Below are 17484 nucleotides of genomic sequence, written 5' to 3'. Positions count from 1 at the left end.
GCAAGACATTCACTCACTCGCTGAAATCTCCTTTTTAGTACCTTAAAAATGCTGATACTGCCTTTAATTTCTAGCGAAAACACTGAGTTCAGTTCTTTACCATCAAGTCACAAGCAACTCCAGCACAATTTCAGCCTGTATGCAATTTAGTTCATTTTACCTCAAGGCTCCTACCTGACTGTGCACCAGATTCAATAACAAACAAAACCAAAAACTCAAAAGAACACTTTCCTGGCTTGCACACAGAGACCCATCCAAGACTATGCATTAACCCAAAAATATATCGATTGGTGGCTCATGTAGTATGGAATGGAAGCCAGACAGAGGGTTTCACTGAATCAGGTCCTGATGTAATTTTAGGCTCAAGGCATAGCAAATGTGTGTGTAGAGTGACATTATTTACTAACCTTCTGAAAAAAAATCAGACCTCAGAGATGAATAAAATACACCGAAGTTATATATACACACACATATTCTTAAAAGTGGTGGATACATATTTTATAAATGATTCATACATTATATATAATTTGTAAAAGATAATTAAGAGGACATAATCAACTTGAAATCCAGTCCACTAAGACAAAATGAACTAAAAGCAGTCTTGGGTATTACGTATGGCCCAGACGTCCTCAGTGTATTTGTGTGGTTTTACAATCACATTTGCTGTTTTTTCAAACGCTTTTCTCAGACCCCTTGCTGTTTAAAAAATCCCACAAAAACGGAAGAGGAAACTGACTGTACAAGGGAATCAGGACCTTTTATAGTTGGTTTCACTGTCACATGCATAAACAAAAGAATTTTCTCAATATTTCAGTTATAGTAACTGAAGGTGTTACTTCTGATAACAATTGTTAAATAATTTTCAGACAAAACTGTAACTTGTTTTTTAAGTTGACAGTGTCCCAGGAACAAAGGGAGGATGCAAGCACACACAAAAACACCACAGAAAGCGGCAGCTGCGGGTGATCCAGTCTTTAAAAACTAGGGCTGTCAAGCAATTAAAAAAATTAATCGCGATTAATTGCACTGTTAATAATAGAATACTATTTATTTAAATATTTGTGGATGTTTTCTACATTTTCAAATATATTGATTTCAATTACAACACAGAATACAAAGTGTACAGTGCTCACTTTATATTTATTTTTGATCACAAGTATTTGCACTGTAAAAAAAAAACAATAATATTTTTCAATTCACCTATTTCAAGTACTGTAGTGCAATCTCTATCATGAAAGTTGAACTTACAAATGTAGAATTATGTACCAAAAATCCTGCATTCAAAAATAAAACAATGTAATATTTTAGAGCCTGCAAGTCCACTCAGTCCTATTTCTTGTTCAGCCAATTGCTCAGACCAGGGGTTCTCAACTTCCTTGAACCATGACCCCCTTCTGACACAAAAAATTACTATGTGACCCTAGGCAGGGGTAGTGGGGGAGGAGGCCCAGCTCAAACCCTGCAGCCCCAGGCTAAGGCACTCAGGCTTTGGCTTCAGGCCTGAGTCCCAGTGAATCTAATACTGGCCCTGGTGACCCCATTAAAGTGGGGTCACGACCCACTTTGGGGTCCCAACTCATTTTGAGAATCGCTGGCTCAGACAAACAAGTTTGTTTACATTTTCAGGAGATAATGCTGCCTGCTTCTTGTTTATAATGTCACCTGAAAGTGAGAACTGGTATTCACATGGCACTGTTGTAGCCGCAGTCGCAAGATATTTATGTGCCAGATGCGCTAGAGATTCATATGTCCCTTCATCCTTCAACCACCATTCCAGGGGATGTGCGTTCTGCTCAATAACAATTCAAAGCAGCGTGGACAGACGCAGGTTCATTTTCACTATCTGAGTCAGATGCCACCAGCAGAGAAGGTTGATTTTCTTTTTTGGTCGCTTGAGTTCTGTAATTTCCGCATCGGAGTGTTGTTCTTTTAAGACTTCTGAAAGCATGCTCCACACCTCGTCCCGCTCAGATTTTGGAAGGCACTTCAGATTCTTAAACCTTGGATCGAGTGCTGTAACTATCTTTAGAAATCTCACCTTGGTACCTTCTTTGCATTTTGTTAAATCTGCAGCGAAAGTGTTCTTAAAATGAACATGTGCTGGGTCATCATCCGAGACTGCTATAACATGAAATACATGGCAGAATGCAGGTAAAACAGGGCAGGGGACATACAATTCTCCTCCAAGGAGTTCAGTCACAATTTAATTAACGCATTTTTTTTAAATGAGCATCATCAGCATGGTAGCATGTCCTCTGGAATGGTGGCCGAAGCATGAAGGGACATAAGAATGTTTAGCTTATCTGGCATGTAAATACCTTGCAAAATGCCATGCAAATGCCTGTTCTCGCTATCTGGTGACATTGTAAAAAAGAAGAGGGCAGCATTACATCCTATACATGTAAACAAACTTGTTTGTCTTAGGGATTGGCTGAACAAGAAGTAGGACTTCTAATTTCAGTTACAACACAGAATACAATATATATGAAAATGTAGAAAAACATCCAAAATATTTATGTCTTGCCTGACCTTTATCTTATTGCTGTGGATACTTTGAAGCCTAACATGCATTTCAATTGGTATTCTATCGTTTAACAGTGCGATTAAAACTGCGATTAATCACGATTAATTTTTTAATTTGCGATTAATTTATTTTAGTTGACGTGAGTTAACTGCAATTAATCAGCAGCCCTATTAAAAACATATTTCAGCTTCTGCAAATTCACTGCTTATTTATCTTTCTCCCCACTCTTGGAAAACCACTTCTAAATTAAGCATACTCCAGCAACAATTTACGCATTAAATTTTTACACACATTTAAGAAACCCCCCATTTTCCTTCTTAAAAGGTCCGACTCAACATGAAATAATTGGATATTGAGGTCACTGTAGCTTTTAGGAGCACTCTGTTACATGTAATCCTTATGCAATCACAGGCCCAGTAGCCACTGAGGCTGAGATTTTCAAAGCATCTTCCTTCAGTTAATGGAGGATGTTTGTTTAAATTGGCTAGACTGCTTTAGAAATCTCAGCCTGTGACTATGTAAAGGGCTGATTTACTTAATGTTCGACAGTACTTGGAATCTGTAAAGTGCTATATAAATGTTTAATATAAAAGTTGTCTGATTTTATATATTTTTTTTGAGAACTTCATATTCATTAATGAATTTATCCTCACAATACTCCTGTGAGATAAGGGAAAAATTATCAATATTTTACAGGTGTGGATTTGAAACACTGAAATATTAAGTGGCTGGCCTAAAGACATAGAAAGTTTGAAGCAATGTCAAGAACCCTTGCCTCCTGAATATCAGTCCTCTTCTCACCTCAGTCTGAATCTCAACCCGCCCTTCCTCTAATAAAATTAGTAATTAATCTTCAGAACACCCTTTGGAGGTAGGTATGCATTATCATCCACATTTTACAGATTAGGTAGGAGACAATTACGAATTGTTTAACACACAACAAATGTAAAACTCAGTTTTGAAAATAAAATATCTGCCCCACATCTACATAACAGAAAGATCACGGTGACATCTTTGGCAAAATTATTTTATAAGTGCCTAAATCACCCATCACAGTAATATCCAGATCTTCTTACATGTGTGTCCAGTAGATGGAATGAGCTCTAACAGCAGCATAGCTCTCCCTTCTCTCCTTCCATCCAAGTTCTCAAAAAGGGTCATTCAGAAGATGCCTAAATGAGATGGTGGAATTTTTCTGAAGATGGTAAGAATAATCTTCAGTAGAAACGTGTACCATATCCACTGACTCTCCACCCCCACAGTCCTGTTGCTGCCAGGTGGTGACCCTGTTTTCTGTTAGTGCAGGTATCCTTGTTGAAGGCAGCTATTATTCTGAGGTATGGAGTGAGAAGCAGTCCCTGAGATGGCAGGGTCACAGCCTATTCAAGGATATGTATATGACCCCAAACTGGACAAACAACAGACAATAACTACAGATCGCACATTTTACTAGCAGTAACTGAGCAGGGGAAAGGCATTCTTGGTGGAGGTTCTATGGCTATGAAATGAACTTCTGTCAGATCACCTTTATGGCCAGCTCCAAGTAAAACATGAGGTAACAGACACTGTGGCTAGAACCTCATCTGCAGTAAAAAATGCCATACCCAGATCAACTGCAGACAGGGGAAAAAAAAACACCCCAAAAAACCACATTTGCTACTTCCGTGTTCTGGACTAGTTCAGCAGCACCCCAAAGATGGCTCTGCATACCACTGTCAGAACTGGGGACAGATGCCCTCACTTACGGGGAGGAGGAAACCATGCCAAATAACATTGTTTTTTATATTGAGCCTGAAACAGCCTTCAATAGAAAACTGCAACTAACAGGAGTCTCACCAAATGGAGACAGGTGCCTCTGTCTCCGAGAAGGTGAAAGATATAGAATCCATATTCCGCTTCTAAAGTTTCACCGGAATCCTGCCACTATATTTGCTACCCAGTGCCTTAGTTTTCACAACGTAAGACTTCACCTCCCCCTCAAGGACTAAATTCCCTCCTTTCACACGACATCAAGCCCTCCAGACATTATGAAAGAAGATAATCTGGAAAATTTCTATTTACTCAGTCACTACAGAAGGGTTGTCTACAAATATCAGTTACTGTACTAAGCGTAATTAAACCAACAGTTAATGCAATATATTATGCTGTCAGAGAAAAGGCTAAGCCTATCAAACTACAGTTTGTATATCTAGGGAGAAATACCAGAGCTAATTCCCCTCTTCTCCACTTTCAGAGGTTTGTTACACTGAGGACTTGTCTTCACTATTGGGGTAAGTCGACTTAAGTTACGCTACTCCAGCTACGTGAATAACATTGCTGGAGTCAACGTAGCTTAGGTTGACTTACCCCAGTGTCTTCACTGGGCTGTGTCAGCATGAGATGTTCTCTGGTCGACTTACCTTACTCTTCTCAGGGCGCTGGAGTACCTGAGTTGACCGGAGAGAGACAGAGAGAGAGCGCTCTGTCGTTGATTTAGCGGGTCTTCACTAGACTCGCTAAATTGACACCTGCTGCATCGATTGCAGCAGCATTGACCCTGATAGTGAAGACAAGCTCTTAGAGGGCAAACTCTATGGTATTCTAATGAGTCCTTCAGAAACTTGCTGTTGAAACAGGTGACCTGATATATTCCAGCTTGGCTCTTATATAAGCAAGATTACTTTGGGAAGCAGATAATGCCTCACTTTAGGAATTAGTAGAGACAGACCATTCCTCACATCTCAAAAAAAAAAAAAAAAAAAAAAAAAAAGCACTCATCAATATACTACCTACAATTTACTTTTGAAAGGCTGAAAGCTTCTTTATGCTTGTCAGAAAGCTCCAGCTGCTTACTTCCTGTCTCACACCTTGTGTTAACTCAATCATGTAGATCAAAATATACAGATTGAACAAATATTAGTTTCTAGCTTTTATGTTTCCTAGCTATAAAGGTCTACCATAATAAGATAACTGATGTTTTCCCTTTATGCTGCCTTGTGGCTGCTTAAGTTTCAAGTTTATTAAAATCTAACTTTAATGTGTGTGTGGACAGATGGAAAGAGTGAACTTAATGTTTAATCAGCCCTCTTATTCCAAGGACAGTTGGAAAGAGTGAGTTTCAGCTATATATTACTTTAAGCCTCAGTTTGGCTATGTTATAGCACCCATCAAGGTCTCGTTATAAAACATTTATTGGTCTAGCAGTTTGGAAAATGGCTATTAAATCTCAGAAGAGAGATGAATATCAGGATTAATTTGACTTCAGTTGTATAGTAGTCAAATTTTAAATAATTGTTTTAGATATCAGACAACCATATCTATTGTATATGGGTCCTACTGCTTATGACATTAGCAGGCAATGAGAAACAAAATGAATTATAAAAGCAAAAAATAAGCAACTGAAACGGATATTTTAAGAATAGCTACATTGTTGAGCTCTTTCATTAAATTACAATATTTGGGACATGACGTAAGTCCATGAAAATGTTTGCTTCACCCTGAAACAATTATTCCTTATAAAGCTTAAAAATGGTTTACAGATAGAGCCACTAATGGAAGTAAGCTGGTGTTCCTATAATTTTAATTCTACAAAATGTTCATAGAGTGGAGAATAGTCAACTGTGTACTGCATCTGAATTTAAATCACCTTTAAAATTTGCTTAACACCGAGCAGCTTGAGAAGATTCTCTTCTTTCATTTATATCAAATGAATGAGTGATTCTAGAAAAGACTAACAAGTCAGGACGAAAAAGAGTAGTGTTGCCAATAAATGACCACATGCAGTTCCATTTACCTTGTAATGCAATCATGTTCTATTATGGAGTTTGTTATAAACAGTTTTAAAAGTTGATATAAGTGGGAGTCAACCTAGCTACTTGTAAAATTATTTGCCCTGTGTTTGGCTTCAAGTCTGACTCCTAGACAGACTAGTAGCAAATACAGTCAGAGAACTGGTAAGAATCAAGTATGTTTCAGAGACGAGGCATTCAGTGTGGTCAGTGTAAGCGAAAGGACCTGAGCTGCATTCCTCTTACTGTATGGTTATTGGAGATCCATAAGTAACTTGATGGAGGTCATGAGCAGTTTTGGAAAAGGATGCTTGCCTGCTCTTGTGCTGGAGTTTTGTGGCAGCTGCTAGATAAGTAAAATGAAATGGAAAAACCCATGAACTACTATTCCACTCAAACGAACCTTATTAAATAGGATTTTGGCAGCCAGCAAATGTACATACAAAATAAAGTAACTCAAATACATAGTATATTCAGTTCAAATACTTCTAGCTGGCAGAGCCAGTTCTTTCCTCAGTAAACTCAAATGACTCAATTTCATCAAAGGGAGAAACTTTATGCACTTGAGAAGTGGATAGAAGAGAAGGATAGAAAAACACTAAGCTCATTTTTAAAAATAGAACTCTTTCTTTGTAACCAAAAGTTGTTGTTACATATAGTGAGATTTTGTCTAGGGATTAAAACTTATTCATTAATGTATAGCACATCATATAATTTAATTATTTTAATGTCATTTTCTACAGAGCAATATAGTTAATTTAGTATCATCAATATTGACCTTATACACATACAGGATTTAAGCCACGTCCTCCTCTGCTTACTGCCAAGTACAAAACAGCTTAAATAGGCTAAAAAGCTACATCACATACAACAGTTGTAGCAGATCAATTTTCATGTTGGATCAAGTTTACAGTATTGGTGTTTTGAACTTCCAAGACCCACACAGATGATACCACACAAAAACAGTTGTGCAAACTCAGGCGCAGGAGGAAGCAACAACTACCTCCTTTTTCCAGCACCACTTTTCCCTGCTTTACTGCTCCCACTGCCAGACTTGCTGGAAGATTTTGAAGAGAAAAGTCTTGTCATGAATTCAGAGACATCGGGCAGTTCGTGGTTGGAATTTAGCATATTCATTGACTGCTCCATTTCCTGCACACAAAAAATCAGACAATCTAAGTGTAAACTATTGACTATTTAAGGCTGTTTCTGTAACGTCAGTTGAACCGGCACATTAAGTAGCTTTGCAATTTCCTTGATCATGTTGCTACGCACTAGTTCTATAGTGAGCACATCACTATAAAGATAATGTATTTATGCAACCACAGCCAAACCCCAAACTACAAAGAAACTTAAAACAAACAAACAAAAACAAATAAAAGCACTCAGTATAGCCAAGGCAACCATGTCTCAAGTAGTCTTACAGGGCAGATACTTGTTATATAAAAACTATCAATTTTTCAAAGCTAACTGTAGCTAAGATACACTGATCCTCTGCACAATACTATTTTGACTTGTCTTAAGATTTAAGATCTTTAGATTTTAAGATCAATGTCCTCTTCTGGACTTTACATATTTTTAAGTTTTGCAGATTTGGCCCAAAGGTTTGAAAACCTAGTATTTATTGCACACCTAGCAGAAATTTTTAGAATTTCTTACATAGCTATCAATTACTGAATAGCTAGTTTGTTTACAGCTCTGATCCACTGCCTTAATATCTTCCTTTTCCATGTGCAGAAAAGGATCTTAAATGTGAGGACATCTATCCATCCATGCTTAACCTAGCTTTAGACAGTTTAGCACAAATATCCTTTCATTTTGAAAGATAAACCAGTTATCTTCTTTTACAAAAGGAAATAAAGTATTTTATTAATAAAAGTTCAATTACTTTTCCAAAATGCTGTAACTTTTTAGTTATATTTTATTATACCAGCCCTTAACATGAGGGACAGAAAGGCAATATAAACATTCAGAATTGTCTTATAATTTCAAGTATTTTTCAAGTAAGAACGAGCCAAAAGTTAGCTGGGTAGCCTGTTGATATTATACCTATATTTAAATACTTCTACAAGATCACAACTATTACCTTAGCTTTATATATTAGATATCAATATGCTGATCACCCAAAGAAAAAAAACAAGCTGTTGAAGAGTGTAGTAAAAGCTCCTTTTTCATAAGTGAATGAGTTTTAGGTTTATACTGCAGGGTTTAATACGTAGCCACTAAGGCAATGTCATTTTCCATTTTATTCTAGCTCTTAGATTTTAACACTTTCCCATTCCTCCAAGATAGAATCTTGGTCACTGAGACTTTCAACTTTGAATTTTTTATTACAAAGCCAAATTACCCAGTTAATAAAAACTAAAAGATGAGGGCAGCTTGTCTGTCCTCAGCAGTGGATGAGTGCATGCACTTCATAAAGAACAACAGGTTTTTGGGTTTTTTTTGCTGTTTTGGCTTTTTTCTAAAACAGTCTCTACGATTTAACCAACTTCAACAGCATTTCATAGGTAGTTGGTCTACTTTCAAGTTTTAGCTTCTATCAAAGTTAAACCAGAGGCATTACACACCTTCTTCTGATATTTGCTTTTAATAGATATCACTTTAAAGAGGTCTGGACACCTGCAAAGTACTACTGAAGACAGTGGTTTCTGAGAAAGAGGAGTTGGAACCAACTGAATCCCAAAAGAAGCAGCCACCCAAAGACAGACAATGAACATTTCTAGATAGTAGAAAAGATTTCGTAAACACCTTGAATCTCCATTTTGTCCTAGCTTTCCGCTATTTGGCATTTTGCATGGTAAAAGGACAATAAATTAGGATCATTTAAAAATAAGTGGCTACATTAAGGTTCCATATCAAAACACCTCTGACACCAGGAATAGACACCAGTAAACCATACATTTTTTGTGGTGGCACAGAAGGGGAAGAGAACACAAAGTCTTATGCCCCACAACACACCTAGAGGAGTCTATAAATAGTATACAAAAGCAAGCCCTGTTGGGTCTTCAATGCTTGATCTTAACAGTGAAGAATAAAAATTAGAAGATTTACAAGAGAACTAGGTGGAGAGAGATTTGGGCATTAATTGATTTTTGCAGAAGGTCTGGAAAATGTCAGACCATAATACAATTCATAGCTGTGCATAATTAAATTAAACTCTGTGTTCTGACCCAAGTGCAGGCTTATAGAACTGATACTAGAACCGAATAACGGTTTTTGCAACTCAGGTCTTGTCTAAACTACTGGGGTAAGTCGACCTATGTTACGCTACTCCAGCTACATGAATAATGTTGCTGGAGTCAACGTAGCTTAGGTCGACTTACTACGGTGTCTACACCACGCTACGTCAATGGGAGATGCTCTCCCGTCAACTTACCTTATTCAACCGGGGAGTGCTCTGCGATTGATTTTGCAGGTCTTCACTAGACCTGCTAAATTGATCGCAGCTGCATTGATCTCCCATAAGTGTAGACATGGCCTCAGTTTTCACTGAATGAATACAGCTGTCTATTAGTGCGTCCCATAAGCAACTTTCAGTTTGTACTGTGTTTGTTTTTTGTAATTTAATATTTCATCAACATTGTTTGCTGCAAATTTGAAATCCACTAATGTTTTTGATAGCCACTCGTACTGAGCATACTTACTCGTCTCATGTCAGGATCACTGGTGTTGACAACTTTAGGCAGCAATACAAATATCAGTAATGGAAGAACCATCATCATAACCTAAACAGAAGAGAGAAATTCAAAGAACATTTCCTTAGTTTGAGTCATTGTTCGAAGTATTTTAAGAAAGACTTCAGTAAGCAGGAAGACATCTGACATTGAACACCTGAGAGTGAAAATTCAATCTTAGCTGGAAATCCATATTCCAAAACTACTGAAGATTTGGCTCCGTAACCTAGTCGTTCTATAAGGGGCCAAGTAGGAGACTTCAGTTTAAATTCTGAATTTGGTGATTCATTGGCAGAGAATGGAATGTTTCAAATGGAATATTGTTAAAGCCTTCAACCCTGATTGCTACAATAAAGCAATGCACTCTAGGAGTGTGGAGGGCAACAAAACCATCATGAATTTTAAAGGCAACTGATCATGGGGAAGTTCCAGTGGGATGGGTGTGTGGAGAAGAGGAGGCTACAAAAAAAACCCTGTCATTTATTGAAAGGGAAAAAACAAATGAAATTATAGTTTTTTCCCCAAAATTCTATCAGATTAATCTTTCAGATACACTTGAAAAGGAAGCCCAAGAGATGGATGTATGTCAACTCGGATCCTACTTACACCTTTTTTGGGATGTGTGCACATTTGGCATGAAGTTTTTAACATAGGTGAAAAGTTGCATAATAAACAGACTGTAGTTGAGAGACTGTAAAAAGGTAAGACAAACAAGTGAGAGAGAAAACACATCACCTCCTAGAAAAGGTGTCATTAGGATCTGTGACCTGTTGCATGGTAGATCAACCCAACAAAATGGAGTTTCAGGGAATCTCAGCTCATTCCCATCAGCAGTTCTGTAGCAAATAGAAGACTTCATTTTCCTGAAAAGTTATTTCAGTGTTTTAGGATAGTCACAGAATCGGATGTACTGATACGTACACTGCCACATTATAGGTCACTAGAGAGATACATAACTAAGGATTCTCAGCAGTACTGCAAAGAATTTAAATAAAATTTAGAGAGCAAGGTTAGAGTGCATGCCAAGTATATCACAGTGGTTGAGCTCTCAGATTCTTTAGAGACTGATTTTAAGAGAGAAGTGGATTCCTGAAACACTGGAAGCACATCTTTTGCCCGGTTCTGTTTGTCATAATTCAGTAAGAACTCTGCCTATAAAAAGATCTGCAGGCCTAAAAGTAATCAAGACAGTACTACTTAGCTCAATTTTAAATCTAGTCAACATCCCTTGAAGAGGAAAAGCAGCAACATATGTGTGATGGTGGGTATGTCTTTTATTTCTCTGAATACCCTCCTATTCTGCTAAAGCATGGGAACTCTCTGGGACATTAAAAATATCTAGAAGGATTTTGGTTGGGATTTGTCCATTTTCCTGATACACTACCCATGATTAACCCAGGATATAACATAATACCCTAAAGATTGATTTATTTATACATACACATGCTATACATATATAGTGTCTTGTTTTGAAACTTGTACTTAAAGTCTTAAACAAAAACATTAACATACAATAACTGTGCATGCTCAGACGTACTAGGACCAGTCTACAGTAGAAGTTTAACTATCATTGGACAGAGGTGCCCTTAATTGAGCCAGACACAGTTAAACTTCTACTGTAGACTGGTCCTAATTCATCTGAGCATAAACAATTAGTTTAATATTTTTGTTCATGACCTTCAGAACAAGGCACTATTTAGTCACCAAATTAGTTCTACAAAATTTTATATTGCAGTTACATGTGCTTTGCAATGGATGCAGATCCACAGCTTGCGCTTTAGTGCTTCCCCATCTTAGACTGTTCCAAGTCTTAATTCTTTTAAAGCTCTATTAACATAGAACCTAAGCATAGTGCACATACACAGCTTTGTTTATATTTGGGACTGACATTAAAAGGAGTAGTGTGCATTTTGGTTCCTCTGATTTGAAGACTATTTTAATTTGATAGCCTTGTTTTTTTAAACAATCACATTTACAACTATAACATTGTCCAAGACAAGTAAAGCTTAGTACCTAGAGAGCGATAGCATTCCTTTAACGTATTTTAATACAAAAATGAATGCTTCAGGATGTTTAGGATGCATCATATTTTCATATATTTGCCTGTGATTTCCCTCTAGATTGTGGTTTTGTTCTCTGCATGTTAGATTTTAATATGTTCACTTATATTCTAATTTAAAAAGTGTAAAATAAAGAAATAACGCTTTCATGATTTGAACTGGGAAAACAGCAGACAGCTTGATCCAACAGGAGATTAATATTTTTACTGTGAAAACTCATAATCTGTATTGGTTATTTGCAATTACCGTTTATGCTTAATGCTGCAATGCCTGCTCTTATTAATGAAAAAAGCAGCGAAAGAATCTTGCTGCTGGCTGAGAGTGTGACACTTTAAGTCAATGTTGCAACCACCCCACTGGGTTCATCCAATTATCAGTAATAAGCATTTTTCAACTACCATAAACCTGCAATTGCTCTTCAGCTGGTGTAACCATTCATCTCTAGTAATGCCTCTTATTCTATGGACAATATATATGAAAAACAAGTTTGTTTTACTGAGATTTCCAAACTGATTGTGTATTTTCTCTATTTTCACAAGTCCCAAGAATTAATTTTTTTCTTTGCTTGGCGTTCTAACTGCTATGGATGGATGCTACCCTAAATCCGCTATTAAAAAGCTTTAAGGTAAAATCTCAAATCAGCAGCAAATAGATTTGTGTGCTGCATCTATACATACCATAGGGTTCATTAGAAAGTCTGTCCATCCCCAAGACTCTCTCTTTATGAAGTAAGAAGGGGGTCCAGAAGATTTCATCTGAAGCGGGTATGGCAGCCTGACTACTTCTGACGTTTTGATGTAATTCACATATCTTGCTCTAGTGAAAAAATAAGTATTTTTAAAGCATTTTTAAAACCCTCTCCTCTAACTTGACAAATCCTTTATAATATTCCCTCTAGTCAAAGCTTGTTACAAGACTACAAACTTAACAAGCTGCTACATGGAAGTGTGAACCATAGAAAACATTTGTCCAAATGTACTCTTTCAGCAATACCCATCATCCCATCCACTAATAATATCCCCTCTTAATATTTTTCCAGACTATCAATTATGGTAGAATGTATAAATTTAAAGTGGACAGGTAAGAAAAAAAACACAGAAGATCAGAAACAGTAGAGCCATTTGTTGGGAAGTGGTTGATGAAGAACTATTTGTGTTAATTTATTAATGCTGGTCAGAAAAGATTAGTCAGCTAACTTTACCATGAGACAATTTGATTAAAGCTTTAGAAAAAATTCAGCTGTGACTCCAAGGTCTTCTTCAATACAGTTATGGAGATCTCAGTAACCAGCTAACTGGTAAACTTGGTTTGTTAAGTATAACTGGGAGAACACATTCTTCTGGGTACTGAGTATCATAGTCAGGTTAAATATGGATTACAATGTTAACAATTTCTGAAGTGTTTGCTTAACCCCCCATGCCGGAAAACAAGTGCATTACATTCACCAAAGCTCATTTTCAAGTCTGGCATTCGACAGGAATAAATATTGGAACAATCTAATTCAGTCATACTCAGACCTCAACAGTTCAAGAGCCAAATTAGCAATCAACATTACCCAAAAGAGACACAGTAGGGTGAATTCATTGTTTAAATATAAATGTATAGTACTATACTAAATGAAACAGTATGATGGGGAAATATTTATATTTATATCATATAATGCTAAGAGCTACAGGAGGCACGTTAAAAGAGCCACTTGCACCCGAGCCTCTCTCTGAGTACCAAAGATTCTAATTACGTCTCACAAACAATCAGTCCCACCTCAACTTGGGATTCCTTTTTAAAAATATTTTACTTTTAAAAATTTAAAGTATGTCATGGTTGTTAATAGGATGAGACATCTAATGAGATTGTAGGTTTAAGCTTTCAAATAAGACAGACAACATTATGATATACGTAATTAAATGCAAAGACTCAGTTAATGCAATATTCAATTTGAAATGTTAATTTTTCAGAACCAGAAAAATAAGTATTACAATTCCCATAGGCACCTTTATTCCGCCTCTTGTGCTTATCACTTATAACAGGATGTGCCATTGTATGATCACTTAATGTGTAAAGTTAAAGTTGCTATACACATATAGAAATTAAAGAAAAAGTACAATTTAGACATTTTTATTTCATCTTACTAGTTCAAATAAATCCCTCTTATTGGACAGGACAGCTATTCCTTTGTACTATGTGCTGAATAGTGTACAATAATGTAGAGTTGTGTATTAGGTTATGTCTACACTACGCAGCTTTTAGCAACATGCCTGTGCCGGTACAGCCGTGCTGCCAAAAGGTGAGCAGTGTAGCTGCTGTTTGTTGGCAGGAGCAAGCTCTCCTGCCAACAAAGCGCCGTTCACACCAGCGCTTGTCGTGGACAAAACTTTTGTCTTTTGGGAGGTTGTTTTTTCCAACACCTCTGAATGATAAAAGTTTTGTCTTTCACTTGCCAGTGTCGACAAAGCCTTAGTGTGCACTAAGACGCCCTACTGTAACGAACACAAACAAAGGACGCAGCTAAAGTTGCTGCGGATGAGGCAAGCATAGACAAACAATACAGGGATCTGTGCCATGGTCTAATAAGAACAATTCACAATTTAGGAACACGTATGGCCCTTCATTCTCCATACTAACACAGCAACCTGCTCCACTCCTGGAATAAGGATGTGCGTTCTTCAAATAACTACTTTAGACTGACTGAAGGAGAATGAACAAAACAGCACAGAGACATTCCAGGGACAGAGAGATGGAGACCATCTTCCTGACTCAGACAGAAAGTAATCAAGCAAGACAGAAAGGGGATACAGACTAAAAATGGAAAGAAAAGAATCTCAGGAGACCACTGGAAGCCTCTCAAAAAAGAAAGGAGGTAGAGATTTTAGGGGCAGATTTTATTTCACATTGCCTGCTATCAACCCAATAAAATATTGAAGTGGTGAAAAGAAACAAAACTCTTCCAAATCTTTTCCATTCACTCATATTAAAGTTGCGAGAATAGGGAGAAAAAAAATCAAAATAAAGCTAAACTTTTTAAACTAAATTTCCATCTATAAATAACTTTTGAAAAAAAGATATAAACAATTGAAACTTAAGGTCTAAAATGAAAGTACCAACCCTGTCTGAACTACAGTGAGTTCAAGCAACACTAATACTGCACTACCAGCCAGATTCAATTTGTTTCAATGGATCGATGCAGAAATAATCTGAAGGGCTCACCTCATTTTGCCTTTTGAAGTTATGTCCACTCGAACTGGTTCAAACCTATAAGCTGGGGATATAACTTCTACTACGTAAGATCCAGAAGGTATATCATGAACCACAAAACTTCCATCTGTCCTGAGGAAATAAAATAAAGATTCATCACGCTTCAATATACAAGAGACTATTAGAACTGACAGTTTTTTAAGATGATTTATACATAGAATCATAGACTCTCAGGGTTGGAAGGGACCTCAAGAGGTCATCTAGTCCAACCCCCTGCTCAAAGCAAGACCAATCGCCAATTTTTGCCCCAGATCCCTAAATGGCCCCCTCAAGGATTGAACTCACAAACCCGGGTTTAGCAGGCCAATGCTCAAACCACTGAGCATGTGATGTCACCTGATCATTGTCATTCAGGGACATTAAGGAGCAGCCTATAAATTTCAATAGACACTATCAGAGTTTACAAAAAAAAAAAAGCTATGATGGAATCACTGATGACATCACAATCAGGTTCCCAGAAATAAACTGGTGGAAGCTTTGCAACTGTGACTGACTACTTGTACTACACTGTTTTTGATACCTATGTTACAACACCTGTGGAAGGCAGCTCCCTTTGCCTGCACAAGCTGGCTAACCTGGTGGGGCACTGGGAAGGCTGGGCAAGTGAGAAATGTGGTCTGGCTCTGCCCATAATTCTGTGTGTTTTTCCTGCCATAAGTAAGGGGCGGGGGTTAAGAACGCCAGCCACCCACCGATCATAACGAACCCTACACCATCAACCCAGGGGGCAAGTAGGAGCGAGGGGCACAGCCGCGGGCCAGGCCGCCAAAGCATCAACAGGCCCAGCGGGGAGTGACAGCAGGGCGGCTCGGCAGGGCGCCCTCAGCCCCCGGAGGCCGGCCAAGTGCAAGGCGTGCGGAGGCGTAAGGCGGCCCGTGACGGGGAAGGGCGTTTGCGGCAGGAGCCGGGCAAGCGTCAGCCCAGCCCCCGCTCCCCAGATCGCCCCCTCGCCGCGAAGGGCTGCGACGCAGCTCTGTGTGCGGGGGCTCCCGTCAGTCACCCGCTGCCAGTCTAGCGAACGGGCCGCAGAGACCCCGGGAGGGGCGATCCGCCCGGCGGGGACTAAAGGCCCTGCTGACCCCGGCAAGCGGCGACTGCCCACCCCCGGCCCGGCCCGGCCTCTCCCCGAGCCCCTCCGCCGCTCACTTGAGGAAGCCGACGTGCTCCTCCCCATCCACCAGCACCCGGGCCGCCGCGATCCAGTCCTGCGGCTTCACCCCCGGCACCACCGCCCGGCCCTCGATTTTAAACCGCTCCCCGGGGCCCGGCCCGCCCGGGGACTCCCCCGCCCCGGCCGCCTCTGAGCCCCACGAGCCGCCGGGCAGCACCAGCAACAGCAGCACCGAATGGAGCGGACCCGGCCAGGCCGCCATCACAGCCGCCACTCCCGGTAGTAACGAGGGCGGAGCTAGAGCAAGGTGGAGCGCACGGGCAGCCTCCTTCAGCTCATGCACCAAACAGGGTGATGGAGTTCAACGCATGCGCAATAGAGTGCGGAGGGGGGAAGAGGGCGGCCGCTCAGAGCATGCGCAGACAAAAGGACAGCCGATTCACTGGCTGAAAGAGACTGAAACTTACAGCGCATGCGCCAGAGAAACGCCGCTGAGAACGAAGCCATCCTGCGAGTCACGTGGCGGAGGACTGGCTCCGGAGGGGTGAAACGATTGGCCGTGAGGGTTACCGAGGCGGAAGTGTTGACGTTCCTTTGCCGGCGTGAGGTGGGTATGTGGTTGGTGCGGTTCCTGTACCGGACATGGATAGTCGCAGAGCGTGGTTGTGACCCCAGGTATGTCGTCATCAGGCCCTTTTAAAGCATGCTGAGGGTGGTTCAAATAGGGTACGTCACGCACAGCGCCACCTAGTGGCTGAACCTCGCAATACTATTCAACTTTTCACATCCCACTTGTACGTCCCCCGCCCTCAGTGACAGTGTTTACACGAGCCGCTGAAGGTCAGTACGCTCGGTCAGCTAAGGGCCTCTGCGTTACACTGTTTTTCTAATGACACAGCCGTAGTGCATAACGCTCGGTCATCTGACTGTCCGTTCGTGGTGGCAGCGCCTGGCTGTGGTCAGGCTGGAGTCTTCTCGTTCAGCATCTGCCTTCTCTAGAGTCATTTCAAAAAAGTTAAAACGTTTTTTTCCCTGCAGATAATAGCCCATCTTAAGTAATTAGCCTCTTACAGTTTGCATGGCAACTTCCACC

General features: G+C 39.6%; 1 protein-coding gene across 1 annotated transcript; it reads right to left on the bottom strand.

Annotated features, from left to right (window-relative positions):
* Positions 1–7000: 7000 nt before the first annotated feature.
* EMC7 (ER membrane protein complex subunit 7) lies at positions 7001–16765 on the bottom strand. The gene is made up of 5 exons (XM_074955730.1): positions 16427–16765; positions 15233–15352; positions 12706–12844; positions 9939–10019; positions 7001–7443 (listed from the first exon to the last, which is right to left on the bottom strand). The coding sequence occupies exons 1-5, from the start codon at positions 16651–16653 to the stop codon at positions 7291–7293; spliced, it is 720 nt and encodes a 239-aa protein (XP_074811831.1). The 5' UTR covers positions 16654–16765; the 3' UTR covers positions 7001–7290.
* Between the last annotated feature and the right edge of the window lie 719 nt (positions 16766–17484).

Source organism: Natator depressus, chromosome 6 (assembly GCF_965152275.1).
Source record: "Natator depressus isolate rNatDep1 chromosome 6, rNatDep2.hap1, whole genome shotgun sequence".
NCBI classification, from domain to species: domain Eukaryota; kingdom Metazoa; phylum Chordata; order Testudines; family Cheloniidae; genus Natator; species Natator depressus.
The sequence above is the reverse complement of the archived record's forward strand: the minus strand, read 5'-3'. Positions and strand labels throughout refer to the sequence as shown.

Bases quoted from the DNA above. Each gene is read 5' to 3' on its own strand.
- EMC7 (XM_074955730.1), bottom strand. From the start codon at position 16,653: ATGGCGGCCTGGCCGGGTCCGCTCCATTCGGTGCTGCTGTTGCTGGTG. The intron at 15,353-16,426 runs GTGAGCGGCGGA...TTATTTCCTCAG, and splicing joins GAGCACGTCGGCTTCCTCAA to GACAGATGGAAGTTTTGTGG. The intron at 7,444-9,938 runs GTAAGTATGCTC...TTTTGTGTGCAG, and splicing joins GTGATCCTGACATGAGACGA to GAAATGGAGCAGTCAATGAA.